Source organism: Piliocolobus tephrosceles, chromosome 1 (genome assembly GCF_002776525.5).
Source record: "Piliocolobus tephrosceles isolate RC106 chromosome 1, ASM277652v3, whole genome shotgun sequence".
Classification (NCBI taxonomy): domain Eukaryota; kingdom Metazoa; phylum Chordata; class Mammalia; order Primates; family Cercopithecidae; genus Piliocolobus; species Piliocolobus tephrosceles.
In genome coordinates, this window is record NC_045434.1 from 160468804 (window position 1) to 160489151 (window position 20348).

General features: G+C 39.3%; 1 protein-coding gene across 2 annotated transcripts in view; it reads right to left on the reverse strand.

Moving 5' to 3' along the window:
• The window catches only part of PATJ (PATJ crumbs cell polarity complex component), a 422851-nt gene that overhangs the window by 383704 nt on the left and 18799 nt on the right, over nucleotides 1-20348 (reverse strand). For both annotated transcript variants that reach the window (XM_023187375.3, XM_023187368.3), the window contains exons 2-7: nucleotides 17140-17196; nucleotides 16871-17037; nucleotides 13296-13490; nucleotides 10280-10419; nucleotides 7779-7974; nucleotides 4329-4457 (exon numbers count right to left, since the gene is read on the reverse strand). In XM_023187375.3, the coding sequence (XP_023043143.2) occupies nucleotides 4329-4457; nucleotides 7779-7974; nucleotides 10280-10419; nucleotides 13296-13490; nucleotides 16871-17037; nucleotides 17140-17161 (849 nt within the window). In that variant the 5' untranslated portion in view covers nucleotides 17162-17196. The remainder of the gene's footprint in view (nucleotides 1-4328; nucleotides 4458-7778; nucleotides 7975-10279; nucleotides 10420-13295; nucleotides 13491-16870; nucleotides 17038-17139; nucleotides 17197-20348) is intronic.

Below are 20348 nucleotides of genomic sequence, written 5' to 3' on the forward strand. Positions count from 1 at the left end.
GGAAGCAGCCTGAGCCTTTCCCCAGATGCCCAATTTTCCAGCCAGCAGAACTATAAGCTAAATAAACCACTTTTATTTTAAATTACCTATCCTCAGATATTTCCTTGTAGCAACACTAAATGGATAAAGACAGAACTCCTTTACACTCTTAAAAATGATTAAGGATGGAGGGATAGGAATTACAAAGTAGTACAGGAATCGGCTGGGAGTAATGAATACGCTGATAACCTTGATTGTGGTAATGGATAACAGTTAAATTATATGTGTCATCTTGGCTGGGCTGTGGTGCTGACTGTTTTGGTCAATCACTAATCTAGATGTTGCTGCAAAGGTACTTTGTAAATGTGATTAGCATATACAAACAATTGACTTTAAGTAAAGGAAGATTACCCTCAATGATGTAGGTGAGTCTCATCCAATCAGTTGAAGAATTCACAAACAAAAACTGAGATTTCCTAGAGAAGAAATTCTGCCTCAAGAATGTAACAGAGCTTCCTGAGTTTGGGTTTCCAGCCTCCTTGCCTTCCCTACAAATTTTGGACTTGCCAGCCCCCACCATGGCATGAGCCAATTTTTAAAAATAATCTCTTTTTAAAAATATTCACACACATATCCTATTGGTTCTATTTCTCTGGAGAAATCTGGTAAAGATGAATTCACAAACTTATACACATGCAAAAATTGGTACTGAGGAATTTTTTAATATTTAATATTTAATGTTAATTTTTATCAATATTTATGTATATTGTGTATATGTTTTTAAAAGAGCCATATTTTCCAAAACAAAAAATATTGGCCAGGCGTGGTGGCTCACACCTGTAATCCTAGCACTTTGGGAGGCTGAGGCGGGTGGATCACGAGGTCAGGAGTTCAAGACCAGCCTGGCCAACATAATGAAACCCCATCTCTACTAAAAATGCAAAAATTAGCCAGGCATGGTGGCACACACCTGTAGTTCCAGCTACTCGGGAGCCTGAGGTAGGAGAATCACTTGAACCTGGGAGGCAGAGGTTCTGGTGGGCCACGATTGCACCACTGCACTCTAGCCTGGGCAACAGAGCAAGACTCCATCTCAAAATATATATATATATTAAATATATATATATGCATTATATATTAAATTATATAGTATATATTATATATTAAATTAAATTAAAAATATTAAACAGTCCCACTCTTGCCCATATATATATATATATATATATATATGTAAGTGTGTCCTATATGACTCCACAGGGAGAGGACTCATGGAAGCTTGTGCTTGGTTTCCTCCAGTCTCCACCTTACGCAACCTTTTCCATGTTGATTTTGCTTTGTATTCTTCACTGTAATAAATATAGCTATGGGTACAACTGTATGCTGAGTTCTGTGAATCCTCCTAGCAAGTCATCAAATCTTACATACATATATATATATATGTACATATATGGGACTGTTTAGTATTTTTACAAATCTCTTTAATATCTGGCTTAAAAGAAAACAGCTGGACTCATTTGCTTCTGCATTCAATGTGTTACAATATACTGTTTCGGATGAAGTATATGAAGTATATGAAGAATATCTGGCCTCGATAGGATATATAGTTGGAATGGGGAGTGGTGGTTTCTTATACAGTTACAATGTAGAATCTGGAACTATATCAACAAACTTTCAGACACTATTGAAATCGACTCATCTATCTTGATTTTCGAGAGGATCATTTAGCTACATATTATTTTGTCACATCACATACTGGTCTTCACAAAATATTGAGGCTGAATATGGTGGCTCATACCTACAATCCCAGCACTTTGGAAGGCCTGAGCCGGAGGATCACTTCAGGCCAGGAGTTCAAGACCAGCCCGGGAAACAAAGTGAGACTGTCTCTACAAAAAATAAAAATAAGGCCAGGCAGGTGCAATGACTCACACCTATAATTCCAGCACTTTGGGAGGGCAAGGCGGGAGGATTGCTTGAGCTCAGGAATTTGAAATCAGCCTGGGCAACATAGTGAAACCCCGTCTCTACAAAAAAACACAAAAATTAGCCAGGCATGGTGGCCTGTGTCTGTAGTCTCAGCTACTCCAGAAGCTGAGGTGGGGGATCACTTGAGCTCCAGAGGGAGGCTGCAGTCAGCTGAGATCGCACCACTGCAGTCCAGCCTGGGTGACAGAGTGAGACCCTGTCTCAAAAAAATAAAAATAAAAATAAATTAGCCTAGCTTGGTGGTACATGCCTGTAATACCAGCTACTCAGGAGACTGAGGTAGGAGGACTGCTTGAGCCTGGGAGGTCAAGGCTGCAATAAGATAGGATCATGTCACTGCACTCTAGCTTAGGCAACAGAGCAAGACTCTGCTCAAAAAAAAAAAAAAAAAAAAAGAGGAGAAGAAAAGAAAATACCAATTCACAGTTATGCAGACCTTCCAAGTACTGACATATTTCATCATATAATATCAAGACAATCATATTGATTAATATCAATCAACAATCTAATCAGAAATGCCTTTCTTTACTTTTCTTTTCTTGTTTTTTTTTTCTTCAGACAGGGTCATACTCTGTCGCCCAGGCTGGATGGAGTTCAGTGCCACAATCTCGGCTCAAAGCAGCCTCCACCTCCTCCCACCTCAGCCTCCCAAGTAGCACCATGCCCAGCTAACTTTTGTGTCTTTTGTAGAGACAGGTTTTTGCCACATTGCCAAGGCTGGTATCGAACTCCTGGGCTCAAGAGATGCTCTCACCTTGGCCTCCCAAAGTGCTGGGATTACAGGCATGAGCCACCACGCCCAGCCTTAGAAAGCTTTTAAATATTAGGGAAATGTCAAGCTCATGGTAAAATACAAATTTTCCAAAATTCTACTTTTTGCTTAAGCTCAAATTTTATTGTTGCTAACAAACAGTGTCAGTTGTTTTCCTTAAAATAACATCATCCATTCTCAAGAAAACATCTTCCAAATACCCAAGTCTGGATAAACATAATTTTTCTGCAGTTATTTTTATAAAAATAAAAATGCTGTTCCACATAAAAAAGTAGCAGATTCACCTTGCAAATAACTTTCCTTAAGACAACCGTCATACTTCAGTACATAGCAAGAATGCTACATAATACTTCCCATTTTGACAATATTCAAAAGACATGCACTAAATGGTCAAAATTTACTAAAATTAATCATTTTACTGCATCATAAAAAAACTTCAATTGAAACGGCATTTTTTTTCTTTTTTGTTGCAAGCACATGGCAGAAAAGAATGAAATGATTACTATAATAGTTTGTGGCCACTGCCTTGTTTTGCACCAAGGCACCAGTAGTTTTAGCCTGCAGCTGCTTTTGTATCATCAGTACAAATGTTAACAGGGTGAAAGGGATAATAACGTCGTGGTATTATTGTAAAAGCTGTTTGGATCTCATAGACCATCTGCAAGGCTCTCAGAGCCCTCCAGAGGCCCACAACCAAACTTTGACAACTGCTGTTCTAAATAAATACTCTTAGGTGCTGAAATGATGAGAGGAACATCAATGGCTCCACAAGCTGCATAAGGTGAAGCAATTGTGATCAGAAATGAAGAGCCAAGGAACTTGCCTTGAAGCTGCATTTGCATGGCAAGCTCATTTTTACTCATGTATGTCTATTAGAAGGGATAAATTTATATGTAACTGGGCAATAATCAGTGAAATTTTACATATCATTCTGATTATGGGAATAACTAAAGTTATTTTTGATTATCATGGCTATTCTATATAATATGGGCTTATTATTAAGTGGCTTCAGAGTCAAATTTGTAAACTAATTTCTAAAAACTAAATGTAGTAATTAACATTTCTTCAATATAAAATTAAGCAGAAACAGTTGCTAATTTTTTTAATAGCCCACTTTCAGTTTAAACACTGCTAAACAATGAAAGGTAGTCATTTAACTTATAAGGCCATAAATTTTAATTCAAGTGAAATTTACCATGTATGATATTGGGACAAACGTTTATAATCGCTATTATCTTCTGATTTTAACATTTAGGCCATTGAAAGACACACTAGAGGAGAATAATACAGATGTTCAAAATGCAATATTCATTAACAACACTTTTCAATTAAAAAAAAAATTGTCCTCTGATGGAATCATGAAGCGTGTCAATTATAAGCAAAACAAACACCAAAAATGTTGATTTAGGAACTGTTTAAAATAAGACAGCATGTATACTAATAATACTTACAGAATAAACCATTTTTAAGCTATACTTAAATTCTAGTTATTAAGTCATATATCCTGGTAACTCATGTTATAAAATTACATTTCAATTCATACAACTTAAATTTTATAAAACCAAAATGATAACAAGGAAGGTTGACTTACTCGATCTGCTAATCCTCCAGGAACTATAGTCCTCACAACCACGCCACTTGTTTTTCCTCCAACTATACCAAAACCTAGTCCAGAGCCATCATTGATGAGCTCAACCTCTTCAACATGGCCCCAACAAACCTACAAATTAATGGCACATAAGAGTCACAGGATCAGTAATACTCAGATTCTTAGCTTTCCAATACAATCATTACGAAAGTAACATTGCAACAAATTGAACATTCATACAATTAATCAAGGCAATGTTCTACAGGCTAAGTCATACAGACAGAGATAATCATATGGTCCCTGACCGTAGGGATCTTATAATCCAGTAGAAAGTAAAACACAAATAATTAAAATACAAGGCAGAATATTGGATCATAAGGCACTAGCCCTAAGAGCACAGGCAACATTCCTCACTCCTCACTCTACACTGGATATCCAGCACAGTGCCCAGCACATAGTAGGGACCAGTAAATACATGTCTGCTTCAAAGAGAATCACAAAATATTATAAAGACTTTTTACAGGGAAGGAAGAACATGAAGTCAAAACCAATGAAGAATTACAGAAAACTTCAAGGAAAAGGGGCATTTAAGTTGCACTACAAAGGAAGACATTCAAGCAAAAAAAAAATATAAGGGCAAAGCTAGGCCAGATAACACAATGGATGAAAGATATGGTCAAAGAGTTGGATTTAACTGGGTAATCAAGTGGAAATAGTTAAAGGTTTTAGAAGAGAAATGACAGAACCAAAGAAGTGGTTTAAGAAAATTCATCTTGCAGCAATGAGAAGAATCTAAAATGGTAGTAGGACACAAAGTGGAGAGACTAATTTAGGAGACTCTTATGAGGGAGAGGAAAGGTAGGCCCCACTGAAGATATTAGCAATAGGACTATACAAATCAGACTAAAAGACATAAGCATTTCCCCTCTAAGTAGCAGGTTTCTATGAGAAATGGGCATTACTTCACATAATCCAACTGCAGAACAATATCCTCCCTCTCAAGATCATTAGGGCATACTAATTACTTAGCCTTCCTCCCTCCCTCCCTCCCTCCCTCTTTCTTTCTTTTCTTCTCTTCTCTTCTCTTTTCTTTCTCTCTCTCTCTCTTTCTCTCTTTCTTTCTTTCTTTCTCTCTTTCTCTCTTTCTTTCTTTCTTCTTTTTGTTAGAGGAAAGGTCTCACTCTGTTACCCAGGTTACAGTGCAATGCATGATGAGAGCTCATGTCAGCCTCAAACTCCTGGGATCATCCATCCTCTAACCTCAGCCTCCCAAATAGCTGGGACTACAGGCATGTACCACCATGCCTAGCTAATTTTTTAATCTTTGGTCGAGGTGGGATGTTTTTGTTTTTTGTTTTTTTGAGACAGAGCCTTACTCTGTCACCCAGGCAGGAGAGCAGTGGCATAATCTCAGCTCACTGCAACCTCCGCCTGCCAGTTTCAAGCAATTCTCCTGCCTCAGCCTCCCGACTAGCTGGGATTACAAGCATGTGCCACCACACTCGGCTAATTTTTATATTTTTAGTAGAGACAGGGTTTCACCATGTGGACCAGGCTGGTCTCAAACTCCTGACCTCAGGTGATCCGCCCACCTTGGCCTCCCAAAGTGCTGGGATTACAGGCATGAGTCACTGTGCCTGGCCATAATGGTGGGGTTTGACTATGTTCCTCAGGCTGGTCTCAAACTCCTGGTCTCAAGCGACCCTCCTACCTAGGCCTCCTAGAGTTCTGGGATTACAGGTGTGAACCATCATACCCATCCAGTTTTTCTATTATACTAAATTGCAAAGTTACTATGCAGTCTTAAATAAAAAGCATTATTGGAGGGCTGGGTACAGTGACCCCATCTCTACTAAAAGTATGAAAAAGTTAGCCGGGTATGTTGGCACGTGCCTGTAACCCAGCTACTTAGGAAGCTGAGGCAGGAGAATCACTTGAACTGGGGAGGCAGAGGTTGCAGTGAGCCAAGATCACGCCACTGCACTCCAGCTTGGGTGACAAAGCAAGAATCCATCTCAAAAAAAAAAAGCAATATTGAGATTAATAAATTCATGTCTAAAACATCTACTATCTGGGAAACAAGAAAGTTTACTAAAATAATATGCCTGACTTAATATTAGCTGATAGCAGCCAATATTCACAGAACATGTGTGCAGCACTAGGCACAGTGCTTAGTGCTTCACATGCCTTCTCATTCAGCCTCACAACATCTCTGAGAACTAGACATCATACCTTCAAAGGAAGGCATGAGGTAAAGGAATCTGCCTGGTATAACACCACTAGGATATGGGAGAAATGGACTTGAATGCATCCAAGCCTGACTCCAAAGCCCTTGTTCTTTATACGTTAAACAATTCCCCACTTTATTCACTGTATTTATTATGTAAATTCTGCTGTATAAATATTGCTGATTACAATAGGGAAAATGCCTATACATTAATTTTTGTTGTGACCTTGTATTGTACCAAGACAGTCTTATTTTTTCTTTTGTCCCAATGAATAAAAATTAAATAAATCAGCTAGCACTTAGTGTTATAAGAAAATAAGATTTATTAGCTTGCATTCTGACAATGCAAGCCAAAATCTGTAAAACGTTAAAAAGCAAGTTCAAGGGTTCCCAAAAGAGACATATACTTTTATTCTTTAAAATTGTTCCATATGTGTCTTTACATGAAAAAAAGCCAGCTATAATTTTGCAATATCAATAATCTGGTCATAAATCCCCTCATAATTTTCAAAAATAATATTTTTCAAATAAATAATCAAATCTTACTTCAAACACTCAACAGTAAATCTCTAATAAAAACTCTCAATTAATTGGCTATATCACCAAGGAACACAACACTCTCCATCACTAAATAAATTACACCTAATACTTCACTTTGGCCTCCATATTAAATAATAATCTTCAACAAAGAGACCCACAGGACATTGAAAAGAGAAAAAAAAAAAAAACCTTCATGAAACATCTTGTTTAAACATGTTAATGCTGCACTCAGAGATCTGATCATCTTTTTTAACTATGAAAAGTAAAATGGGCCAGGCACAGTGGCTCACGCCTGTAATCCTAGCACTCTGAGAGGCTGAGGCAGGTGGATCACCTGAGGGCAGGAGTTCAAGACCAGCCTGGCCAACACGATGAAACCCCATCTCTACTAAAAATACAAAATAAATAAATAAATAAATAACTGAGAGTGATGGTGGGCACCTGTAGTCTCAGCTACTCGGGAGGCTGAGGCAGGAGAATCACTTGAATCCAGGAGGCGGAGGTTGCAGTGAGCCAACATCTGGCCACCACACTATAGCCTGGGCAACTAGAGAGAAACTCCATCTCAAAAAAAAAAAAAAAAAAGAAGAAAAGAAAAGTAAAACGACACCTTCTAAATGTCTTTACACTTCTTACAATCAATGGCATTATTCAAAATTAAGTATTTTTTCAAATTTGCAACTCACTGTTTCAGGCAGAGTTGTATCAGTTAGGCTGCTAGAAGTACTGCTTTTTGTGTGGATTGCTTCCCTGGCCACAATCAGTTGCAAAGATCCAGTGGTTTGTTGTAATAATGCAATTGCTTGCTGATGGGAAATGTTCTGATCCAATGGTGTGTGATTAACGGCCAATATTTGATCATTTTCCTTTAATCTTTGATCCCTTAATCATGTAAGAAAAGAAATTTTTGTTTTACGTGACCTAATAAACTGATTTTTAAAAATCTATTATTCAAGTTAAGCAGTCTGCTGCCTATGGTACTACTTCACTTAGTACATTTATCAAATAATTATTTAATTATATAACAGAGCTCTTCAGAGTGTTTTTCACAGAAGTTATTAACTAATTACCTAATTTGGTAGTGCATCCTTAAACACATGGACACATTTTAAAAGCCATCTGCCTAGAAAAATAAACAAAAACAATCTATAGGACCCCATCGCCAAAGTTGTGCAAGTATGGACACTACCTCCATTACTGCATAAAACCAAACCTCCTGAACCCCTTCCAATCTGATCTCTACCCATACCACACTGGGGTAACGATATTTTCAACTACACCAATAACCTTCTCTCACCCCATCTTCACTGTCTACTTGTCCAACATTTATCAATAGAGGCCAAACCCTCCTTGAAAATTCATAGAGATTACTTCCAAATTTATATCTGAGCATGGTCTCACTCTTATTTGCCCAGGCTGGAGTGCAATGGCACAATCGCAGCTCACTGCAGCCTCAGCCTCCCAGGCTCGGGTGATTCTCCCACCTCAGTCTCACAAGTAGCTGAGACTACAGGTGTATACTACGACGCCCAGTTAATTTTTGTATTTTTTGTAGAGATGGGGTTTTGCCATGTTGCCCAGGCTTCTCTTGAACTCCCAAAGTGCTGGGATTACAGCCATGAGCCACTGAGCTCGGCCAATCTGAGCCCTTGTAATCTCTCCTAAGCACCAATCTCCCAACTGCTAACCAGGGTAAGCAGATTCTTTTTAAAAATTAGCAAAATCTCTAAAAAACAAATAGTATTTACTGAGCACTTATCATGAGTCAGGTACCATGTTGAGTACTTTACATGCATTATCTCACATAATCCTCACAATTTCCTTTTAAAGTACTTAGTAAATTTTACATACTAAGAAATTGAAGTCTAGACAAGCCTAGCATCCTATCAAGAGTCAGATTCTGAAGCACAGTCTTGAACTTCTTATGCTAAAGTGCATCCTAAAGATAGCCTAGGACTTACTCTGTCCTGGTTTACTGTATTTGATTTTATTATCTCCCAAATACCACTGATACTCTTCCTCTTTCTGTTTACCCATTCTCACCACAATTCTTGAAGAAACGCTGCATTAGATGTCAGAATAAAGATGCAAAGTCGGCCGGGCGCGGTGGCTCAAGCCTGTAATCCCAGCACTTTGGGAGGCCGAGACAGGCGGATCACAAGGTCAGGAGATCGAGACCATCCTGGCTAACACGGTGAAACCCCGTCTCTACTAAAATACAAAAAACTAGCCGGGCGAGATGGCGGGCACCTGTAGTCCCAGCTACCCGGGAGGCTGAGGCAGGAGAATGGCGTGAACCCGGGAGACAGAGCTTGCAGTGAGCTGAGATCCGGCCACTGCACTCCAGCCTGGGCGACAGAGCGAGACTCCGTCTCAAAAAAAAAAAAAAAAAAAAAAAAGATGCAAAGTCATGGAAACTTATTAAGTTTGAAATCTGAGTTGGGGAGACTAGAATTAATCCCCCATGAATGGAGAATGTGAATTCAAAAATGTATTATCGACTAAGAATTTTATAATAATATACTGCCATTGTTGCTATTATTCTAACACGTGCATTGGAATAGCATACTTATTAAATGAATAATAAACCAAAGACTGGAAATCAAACAGAGACAAAATAAAAGGCTTGCAAATACCCCTTAAAACATAAAAGCAAATACAACATGGAAGATAACATAGACTTGAGAGGCCTCTTAATTGACAATAAGCATAATAAATCAGGTAGAGTGACATGACCACCAAAATGTTGTTATAATCTTAAGAATAATAAACAATATAATATGCAGAATGAGAACTTCAATATTCCTATCCTACTGATCAGTCCGTAGCCAGAATATCATGTTCAACTGTAAGAGAGGGAAATAGTGTACTAGCTTTGCAGTCAGACAGTCTTGGAATCACAACATGGCTTCAGCATTAACAGCTCTGTGACTATAGGTTGACCACTGAATCTCTGAATCTCAGCTTTCTCATCAGTAGAACGCAATGATGATACCTATATAGTGGAACTGCTGCCATGGGGTACAGGAAGATGTTCACAAAAGGCCTGACAAATGCACAGCAAAAACTAAAGCGAGTGTTAGCTGCTATTGTTACTGTTTTTATGACTAGTTTTTCACTCTCTTTATAATAGTCGTCAGAATTATCAGGAAACAATTAGCAAAGTGAAAATAAACAGCTTCCCCACCTGTCTGCTACACTCCCTGGCTGGACATCCTTCACGAAGATATCAACTTTCCCCATATTTTGACTTCTGAGGGCCACCACACTGAATCCAAGGCTTCCAGTTGAAGGCCGTTCTATATCTATATATTCAATTTGCCGGCCCTAATGAAGGAGCGTTAAAAAAAAAAAAAAAAGTCAATGGTGTACATTTAACCAACATACTCTGTCTGCAGAACTGAAATTGCTTAGCATAAAAGTAGCTTCCCCTAAGAACCACATAAACTCAGCATTTCAGTAATAAATTATTTCTGGAAATCCTCTCACTTGATTATTTCAGTAGAGCATAAGAGAGAGCGTATGCAGTGTTCTGCAACCTCAGGGAATCAGAGGTATTTTCACACTTCATTCACATTATGAGATGAAACCCAAGCTGGATGGAAACTCCTGAGAAAAATGCCTTTTCCCATAGTAAATTCTGAATTACTTTTTTACATTGAACTTCCCTAAATTCTCTTGATGCAAAGTACATTTTTATTTTATTTTTTTCTTTGAGACAGGGTCTCGCTCTGTCGCCTAGGCTGGGGTGCAGTGGCATGATCTCAGCTCACTTCAACCTCTGTCTTCTGGGCTCAAGCGATCCTCCTGCCTCAGCCTCCTGGGTAGCTGGGACTATAGGCATGCACCACCATGCCTGGCAAATTTTTATATTTTTTGTAGAGATAGGGTTTTGCCATGTTGCCCAGTCTGGTCTCAAACTCCTGAGCTCAAGCAATCCACCCGCCTCAGCCTCCCAAATTGCTGGGATTATAGATGTGAGCCACAGTACCCAGTCGCAAAATATATTTTTAAATGAGGAAAATAAATTAGATATATCAAAAATGCCAGTATTTAGCCTAAGTCAGAACCAGCTGCATTTTACAGGGCTCTGTTTTTAATTCTACTGTTGATTAATTGATATTCTATTTATTAGGTAAATTCAAAAGACTCTGAAAAGGCCACCATTTACATGGGTTCTACCTGCAAGAACAGATAGAACTGTTCTTGTGACAGCCAGGTATTTTATTGCTTTAGTTAATAACTGCACTTATAACATGAGAATTTCATAAATGTAATCAACTAAAAACAGCACTACATAAAAATAATTGTTAGCCAGATGAAAGGGATAGAAGTGGCCAGGCATGAGGCCGGGCGCGGTGGCTCAAGCCTGTAATCCCAGCACTTTGGGAGGCCGAGATGGGCGGATCACAAGGTCAGGAGATCGAGACCATCCTGGCTAACACGGTGAAACCCCGTCTCTACTAAAATACAAAAAAACTAGCCGGGCGAGATGGCGGGCGCCTGTAGTCCCAGCTACTCGGGAGGCTGAGGCAGGAGAATGGCATGAACCCGGGAGACGGAGCTTGCAGTGAGCTGAGATCCGGCCACTGCACTCCAGCCTGGGCGACAGAGCGAGACTCCGTCTCAAAAAAAAAAAAAAAAAATAGAAAGAAAAGAAGTGGCCAGGCATGATGGCTCATGCCTGTAATCCCAGCACTTCAGGAGGCCGAGGCGGGAGGATCACGAGGTCAGGAGATCGAGACTATCCTGGCCAACGTGGTGAAACCCTGTCTCTACTAAAAATACAAAAATTAGCCAGGCGTGGTGACATGTGCCTGTAGTCCCAGCTACTCGGGAGGCTGAGGCAGGAGAACTGCTTGAACCTGGGAGGCAGAGGTTGCAATAAGCCAAGATTGCGCCACTGCACTCCAGCCTGGGCGACAGCACAAGACTCCATCTCAAAAAAAAAAAAAAAAAAGAAAAGGAAAAAAAGAAAGGGATAGAACTATAAAGTCAAAAACTAGGACCAGAATATTATTTAATTATCACACCTTAAACAGATTCTATTTAACACTGAAACTCAAGTTTATTTATTTATTTTTTTTTAAGAGATAGGTCTTGGCTCTGTCGCCCAGGCTGGAGTACAGTCGTGCGATCATAGCTCACTATAGCTTTGAATTTCTGGGCTCAAGTGATCTGCCCACATGAGCCTTCCAGGTACCTGGAGCTACAGGTGAGTGCCACTATGTCTGACTATATTCTTATTTTTATTTTTGTAGAAATGGGGGGTCTCTCTATGTTACCCAGCCTGGTCTTGACCTCCTGGCTTCAAGCAATCCTCCTGCCTCTGCCTCCCAAAGATTACAGAAAAAAGCCACCACACTCAAACCTCGTTTCATTTTTAATGGCACTTGAAGGTCGAGGTGAACATACATAAAACTAACATGTCCAAAATTTTAATTGTTTATTTAATTTTTAATAGGTATCAGGGGCTACAACTGGATTATCCTTCCAAATGTTTTCTAGATTTTCCAAATTATATTAGTTTTAATTTTCATTAATCATGGGTTTTTCTTTTCTTTTCTTTTTTTTTTTTTTTTGAGACAGAGTCTTGCTCTGTCACCCAGGCTGGAGTACGGTGGCGCAATCTCAGCTCACTGCAACCTCCGTCTCCCAGGTTCAAGCAATTCTCCTGCCTCAGCCTCCTGAGTATCTGGGATTACAGTTGCCCACCACCACGCCCAGCTAATTTTTCTATTTTTAGTAGAGACAGAGTTTTGCCATGTTGACCAGGCTGGTCTCAAACTCCTGACCTCCAGTGATCCGCCCGCCTCAGCCTCCCAGAGTGATGCGATTACAGGCGGGAGCCGGTGTGCCTGGCCAAAACTCTTATTTTAACAAGAATAGAGATGCATTCAAGTAGTCATTGTCGAAAAACTCTCCTTAGCAAGACCTTATCTCAAAACATAAATGTTAATATTTTTTTTAAAAAAACTCTCCTTACCACACACATGGATACCTTCCTTATGTAATTTTAAGCCAATAAATTTTCAACACACAGGTTAGAAAATGGTGTCAGTTCCTCCTAACAATATAAAAATACAAGCAAGCAAAATACATACTAACACATCTTACAGCAAAAAGAATGAGTATAAGTTCCTTTGTAAAACTAAAACAGGAGAAATGAAGCTAAATATTTCCATGAGAAGATACAACTTTACCTGAGCCATCTGTTGAATGACTGAGTTAAAGTCTTCATTTCCCAACTTCGGGGTCCAAGGAAATAACCCAGATACAGTCGAGTTATTAGAGGGCCTGTGGACATTTCCATTAGTAATGGAACCATCTGTGAACACTAACAAACCTTTCCTAGAAAAATCAAAGTGGGCTGAACAATCTGAGGGTATATGGTTGAGCTGTTGGAGAGAAAAAAGAATCATCAACAGAAATCTATAGAAAAACTGTTTCTAAGTATTAAATATATTTTAACCATTACATGGATAATTTGTACATTAAATATATACATGGGAAAGAAATAAGGTAAAGGTAGATCAATCTGTGTATTCACAAGGCTAGAAATTTTTTTAATTTAGTATTACACAAAATGTTTAATAGTTTAAAATTGCCGGGCGCGGTGGCTCAAGCCTGTAATCCCAGCACTTTGGGAGGCCGAGACGGGCGGATCACGAGGTCAGGAGATCGAGACCATCCTGGCTAACACGGTGAAACCCCGTCTCTACTAAAAACTACAAAAAAACACTAGCCGGGCGAGGTGGCGGCGCCTGTAGTCCCAGCTACCTGGGAGGCTGAGGCAGGAGAATGGCGTGAACCCGGGAGGCGGAGCTTGCAGTGAGCTGAGATCCGGCCACTGCACTCCAATCTGGGTGACAGAGCGAGACTCCGTCTCAAAAAAAAAAAAAAAAAAAGATAAAAACAAAATTATAGTTTAAAATTTGTTCTTATTTCCTGCCTTCTACCACTACTTTGTACACTGATATCTTATTACACTTCACATATACAGATGCATCCAGTCGTATAACAGTGTAAGGTACTAACCCTTTTACCATTTATCTATACATTTCCATGTGGGGAGCCACAAAAGATCCACAGGTAGCACATAACGATAATAATAACTGTACTTATTGAGTGCTTGCTATGAGTAAGTACTGTACCAGGATGATTACAGGTATTATCACTTCATTCTTACAACAGTCTGATGAGATATCATTATCCCATTTTGTGAGCATAAAAACTAAGGCACACAAGGGCTAAGTAACTTACTCAAGATTAGCAGTGAGTGAGTCGTGGAGCCACTTAAACTTTGGTAGAAAGAGGAGAATCATGTAATTATAGTGGACATAATTTAAAATACCATTGGTCGATACAACTGCCAAAACAGTAGAATAAAGGTAACATTAAGAATAAATGTCAGTGGTGAAACCCCATCTCTATCAAAAATACAAAAATTAAATGGGCATGGTGGTGCACACTTGTAATTCCAAGTTACTTGGAAGGCTGAGGCAGGAGAATTGCTTGAACCCCACAGTGGAGGCTACTGTGAGCCGAGATTGCACCACTGCACTCAGCAGTGGTGACAGAGCGAGACTCTGTCTCCAAAAAAAAAAGAATAAATGTTAGGCCAGGTGTGATGGCTCACACTGTAATTCCAGCACTTGGGGAGATCAAGGTGGGAGGACCACTTCAGGCCAGGAGTTCAAGACCTGGGCAACATAGTGAGACCCTTGTCTCAACAAAAAATACAAAAATTAGCTGGGCATGGTGTCACATGCCTGTAGTCCCAGCTACTTGGGAGGATGAAGTGGGAAGATTGCTTGAGCCCAGGAGGTTGAGGCTACAATGATCCATGATCACTGTACTCTAGCCCAGACAAAGACTCTGTCTCAAAAAAAAAAAGAATGTTAATAAAACCTCAGAGAAAAAATTTTTAAAAACCCTGGATACAGGGATTACACAGTCCAATGCATAAAATATGACTGTGCATATAACAACCACAAACTATACAAATATAAAGATTTGCTATTAGGATAGGATAGTTAGTTACATCCACTCTTAGTCCAACAAGTGTGATAGATTTCTGCTGATCTTTGCCAATTTCAGTTGCTACCAACAGCATTCACTATTGTGATATTCTACGACCAAGAGAAATACAGAAAGCTAAACATCAATATAGGCAGTGCTAAAATTAGGGTATAAATTCTGGTCTCAAGAAAGCAATTCACAGAAAGACATATGTGTAGAGTTTAATCCTTAATTGGCTATAAACAAATCACTCACAAAAGACTTAATGGGCAAGCATTTTAGTTTATCAGCAAAAACCATTTTTTTCCAAATTTTGTAAATTTTCACTTAACTGTGATAAATTAGATCCAATTATGTTTTAAATTCTGCCCAGATTTCATCTATAGTATAGCTACTATTCAAGTTCAGCTTCCAGAATAGGTGATTTAAAAGTAATTTGCCAACCCTGACCCAAAACAAAGAATCCAAGAAGAGAGTTAAAACAACTTCTGGTTCGATCTCAGCACCAAACAAACAAACAAACAAAAAAATCCCACAACTACTAATTTGCACCCCCTCTAAGAAGAGGTGATATGTGTCCCTTACTCAATAATGATATATTAGAGCCTGCAGAGTCCAGAGAGTGTGGCAAATGAGTAGAGGAAACACAATTATATATTTAAATACCAGGTATCCTGCTTCCAAAGAACTTTTAATCAGAATATGCATGAAAGACAATAAATATTTGATAATTAAGAGAAGCGTGACTATTGTGCTATAAGGGCATGATCACTTCTTGTTAGATAAAAGACTTCGGCCGGGCGAGTTGGCTCAGGCCAGGCCAGGCAAGGTGGCTCACGCCGGTAATCCCAGCACTTTGGGAGGCTGAGGTGGGTGGATCACGAGGTCAGGAGATAGAGACCATCCTGGCTAACACGGTGAAATCCTGTCTCTACTTAAAAAAAAAAAAAAAAAAAGGCTTCACAAAGAAAATACGCCTGGGCGAGGTGGCTCATGCCTATATTCCCAGCACTTTGGAAGGCTGAGGTAGGAGGACTGCTTGAGGCCAATAGCATGAGACCAGCCTGGGCAACATAGGGAGACCTTGTCTCTATAAAAATTTTTAAAAATTAGCCCAACTGTGGTGGCACACACCTATCCCAGCTACTCTAGAAGCTGAGGTGGGAACATTGCTTGAGCATGGGAGGTTAAGGCTGCAATGAGCTAGGATCACAGCACTGCATTCCAGCCTCAGTGACAGAGAGAAACTTTGTCTCAAAATAAAAAGAAAATATATTTAAGTTAAGCACTATTTTATAATTTTGAAGATGCTGAGAATTCTCAAAGCATCTGACCTTTACATATTTAAATAAGTACAAAAACCATATTCTAAAACCAAACACAATTTTTTTTTTTTTTTTTTTTTTTGAGAGACAGGGTCTCACCTCTGTCATCCAGGCTGGAGTGAAGTGGCATGACCATGGCTCACTGCAACCCGGAACCCCTGGGCTCACACAATCCTCCCACCTCAGACTCCTGAGTTGCTGGGACTACTGGTACACACCACCACGCCCAGCTGCGAAAGAAAAAATTGATTATCGACATTTCTAAATTGTCTATGCCAGTGCTACCCACAGGTTATAGGTTACAGGTCCCAATACAGCCTCTTTGCTGAACTGAGTCCTTAAAGATAATTTGTCTTTGTCTATCTCCTCTTTCTTTGATGGTTTGAATATATTAATATAATATATTAACGTAAAACTGATGGGTAACTTACTTGTCCTTTCAGTTGCTTGATGGACTGCTGAAGTGTGAGTATCTGGTTGAAGAGAGGACTCTTTAGTGTCTCATAAAACACAGATAACTTCTCATTCTGCGACGTGTCACCCTTCTCCTGCAATTTCATTTTCAGGCGATCAAGTACCTGCAGGACCTGCAGTTTATCTTGGGTTAAGATGAATAAGTAGAGTAATAGTTAAGTCCCATCTGAGATTCCATTTTAAAATCATTCATTAACTAAATTATAGAACAATATATCCAGTATACCTGTAGCAGGATTTTCAGGCATTTTGAATTATTCCCTTCAATCACTCTTAAAGATACCTGAAGAAAAATTTAAAAATATAAAAGATGAATTTCAATTGTATATGGCTATAATCCTATAGAAAAATTTAGGAAAACCTCAAGAACATTCTTTATCAAGACTCCACTCAGTGAAATTCAAATTATAACCACAATGAGGTGCCACTACACACCCATTAAGATAATTAAAATTTAAAAACAGACAATACTAAGTGTCGAGGCTGTAAGTGCCTGGAACTATTGTACATTGCTAAGAGAAATGTAAAACGTCACAACCACTTTGGAAAATTGGTAGTTTCTCATAAAGTTAAAAACACACTTACTATAACGACCCAGCACTTCCACTCACAAATACGCAGTATTCATGAAAATATATGCTCACAAAAACGCCTGTACATGGAAGTTTATAGCATTTTTATTTATAAAAACCCCAAAACTATAAAAACCCAAGTGTCTAGAAACAGATGAATAAACAAATAATGGGATATAATATTCAGAAATAAAAAGGAAAAATTACTGATTCACACAAGGATAAATCTCAAAAATGGTATGTTGAAAAAAGAAACCTGATCCAAAAAAGGCACAAACTGCACTGTATGATTCCATTCATATGAAGTTCAAGTACTGACAAAACTAATCTACAATTATAAATTAATTTACCTGGGGCAGGGTGATAGGGAGTTGACCATGACAGGCTTCAGAACATGCTACTCTCAAAATATGATATCTTGGCATGTTGCATATTTTAAGCTCAAGGAATCTGAGAAACAGCAGGTGCAGAAAGGACATCCCCTGAAGCAGATCATAGGATCCTCGCGTGAGAGGTGTCCTCTCTATACCCAGAAGATAGCAGCATCTTAATCTCAAAAGACAGAGTGGCTAGGTGCAGTGACTCATGCCTATAATCCCAGCACTTTGGGAGGCCGAGGAAGGAGGATCACTTGTGCCCCAGAGTTTGAGGCCAGCTCGGGCAACACAGTAAGACCCTGTCTCTACAAAAACTTTAAAAACTCAGCCACGCATGGTGGCACATACCCGTAGTCCCAGCTGCTTAGGAGGCTGAGGCAGGAGGATCACTTGAGCCCAAGAGGTTGAGGGTGCAGTGAGCTATGAGCCACTGCACTCCAGCCTGGGGAAAAGAGTGAGACCCTGTCTCAAAATTTAAAAAATAGAAATAGAGGAACACCCAGAGGAATCTGAACAAACAGGCCTTGTTAAGTTTTTCCCAGTTTACTCCTCTTAGCTCATATCCCTTTCTGTTCTATCACATTCCACAACTCTTCCCTTCTTCATCAAACCAAACTTAAAAACACTCAGGTTTTACTGTTTCTTTGGGTCTTCACTTCCTTATGAAGGCTCCCATGTCACGTAAAACTTATATTAAACAAGTTTATATGTTTTTCTCTTGTTAATCTACCTTTTATTACAGGGGCCCCAACCGAAAACTTGGAAGGGTAGAAGCTAAAGATATTTTCCCTCCCCTACACTGGGAAGGGGTTCAAGGCAGCTTTTTTGGCGTGATGGAAACATTCTGTGTCTTGAAGGGGGTACTGTTTACACAGATGTATATATTTATCAAAATTTATTGAACCAGGCCAGGCACAGTGGCTCACTGTGATCCCAGCACTTTAGGAGGCCAAGGTGGAAGGATCACTTGAAGCCAGGAGTTTGAGATCAGCCTGGGCAACAAAGTGAAACCTCATCTCTACAAAAACAAAAAAAATTAGCTGGTGTGGTGGCTTGTACCTATAATCCCAGCTACACTGGATATTGAGGTGAGAGGATCACTTGAGCCCAGGAGGTCAAGGTTGCAATGAGCCATGCCACTGCACTCTGGCCTGGGTGACAAAGGGAGACCCCATCTCAACAAAAAATAAAAGAAAAATTCCCGAGCTGTACAAATGATCTCAGACTCTTACTAGCCATCTATAGCTCAAAAGAAATAACAGGTATGCTGCGGCTCACACCTGTAATCCCACACTTGGAGAGATCCAGGTGGGTGGATCACCTGAGGTCAAGAATTCAAGACCAGCCTGGCCAGCACAGAGAAACCCTGTCTCTACTAAAAATACAAAAATTAGTCAGGCGTGGTGGCGCTCGCCTGTAATTCCAGCTACTTAGGAGGCTGAGACAGGGGAACTGCTTGAACCTGGGCGGTGGAGGTTGCGGTGAGCCGAGATCATGCCACTACACTCCAGCCTAGGAAATAGATCCAGACTCTGTTTCAAAAAAAGAAAAAAGAAACCACTCAAAGTGGCATTCTCTATGGATAATGTTTCCTTAACTCCAGTGATTTGATGAAATTAACCTAAAATGTAACATAATTAAAAACTCAAAAGGCTAGCAAAACCCTTTACTATGACCAAAATGAGACATTTTCAGTGATCATTTTTACTAGTGATACACACTTGTAATGAACCATCAAAGAAATATGAGTATTATACAATCAAAATTTTCTCACATCAACCTGGATATGGTGGCTGAATGAGATCTTTATCTTCTAATCCAAGATCATTAAGCAAAAAAGCATATTGAAAACCAGTAAGGGATGCCATTGGCATTGATAAAAGGTCTAAGTATTCCATCCAAATGTTCACTGGATTCAATGGGAATACCAAAAGAAGTGCTGAATAGAACATCAAAGAAATACTTCTGATGCGCTCAGCATCTCAACTGTACAACTCATACAACTACCCAGTGAGAGGTAATTGTGAATAACAAAAGAGCAGTCATGACAGCACTGTCCTCTCATATAGCAGCACACAGCCCAACAGGACTGACAGGAGCAGTCTGCTGGTCATTAACACATCAACCTCTCTAAATCAAAGAATGCAAACTAAAACAATAAGATGGCATTTTATTTACTGCCAAATCTCAACTGACATTTATTGATTTATTAGAGATAATAATAGTTTATACTCCAAATGTCATGAAAAAATAGGTGGAAATCAAAATTTGCACAATGTATACTGACACTGCTAAGTTGTCCTAAAAGAGTGTGTAATTTTTACTTCTGAGTGTCACTCTGAAAGAAATACTGGCAAAGGGGCACAAAGATGTGTGTGCAAGGGTATTTACTGCATTTTTAATAGCAAAACTCCTGAAAAAAGTAAATTATCAAAAGCAATCAGCTCGGGCACTGTGGCTCACACCAGTAATAATCCCATCACTTT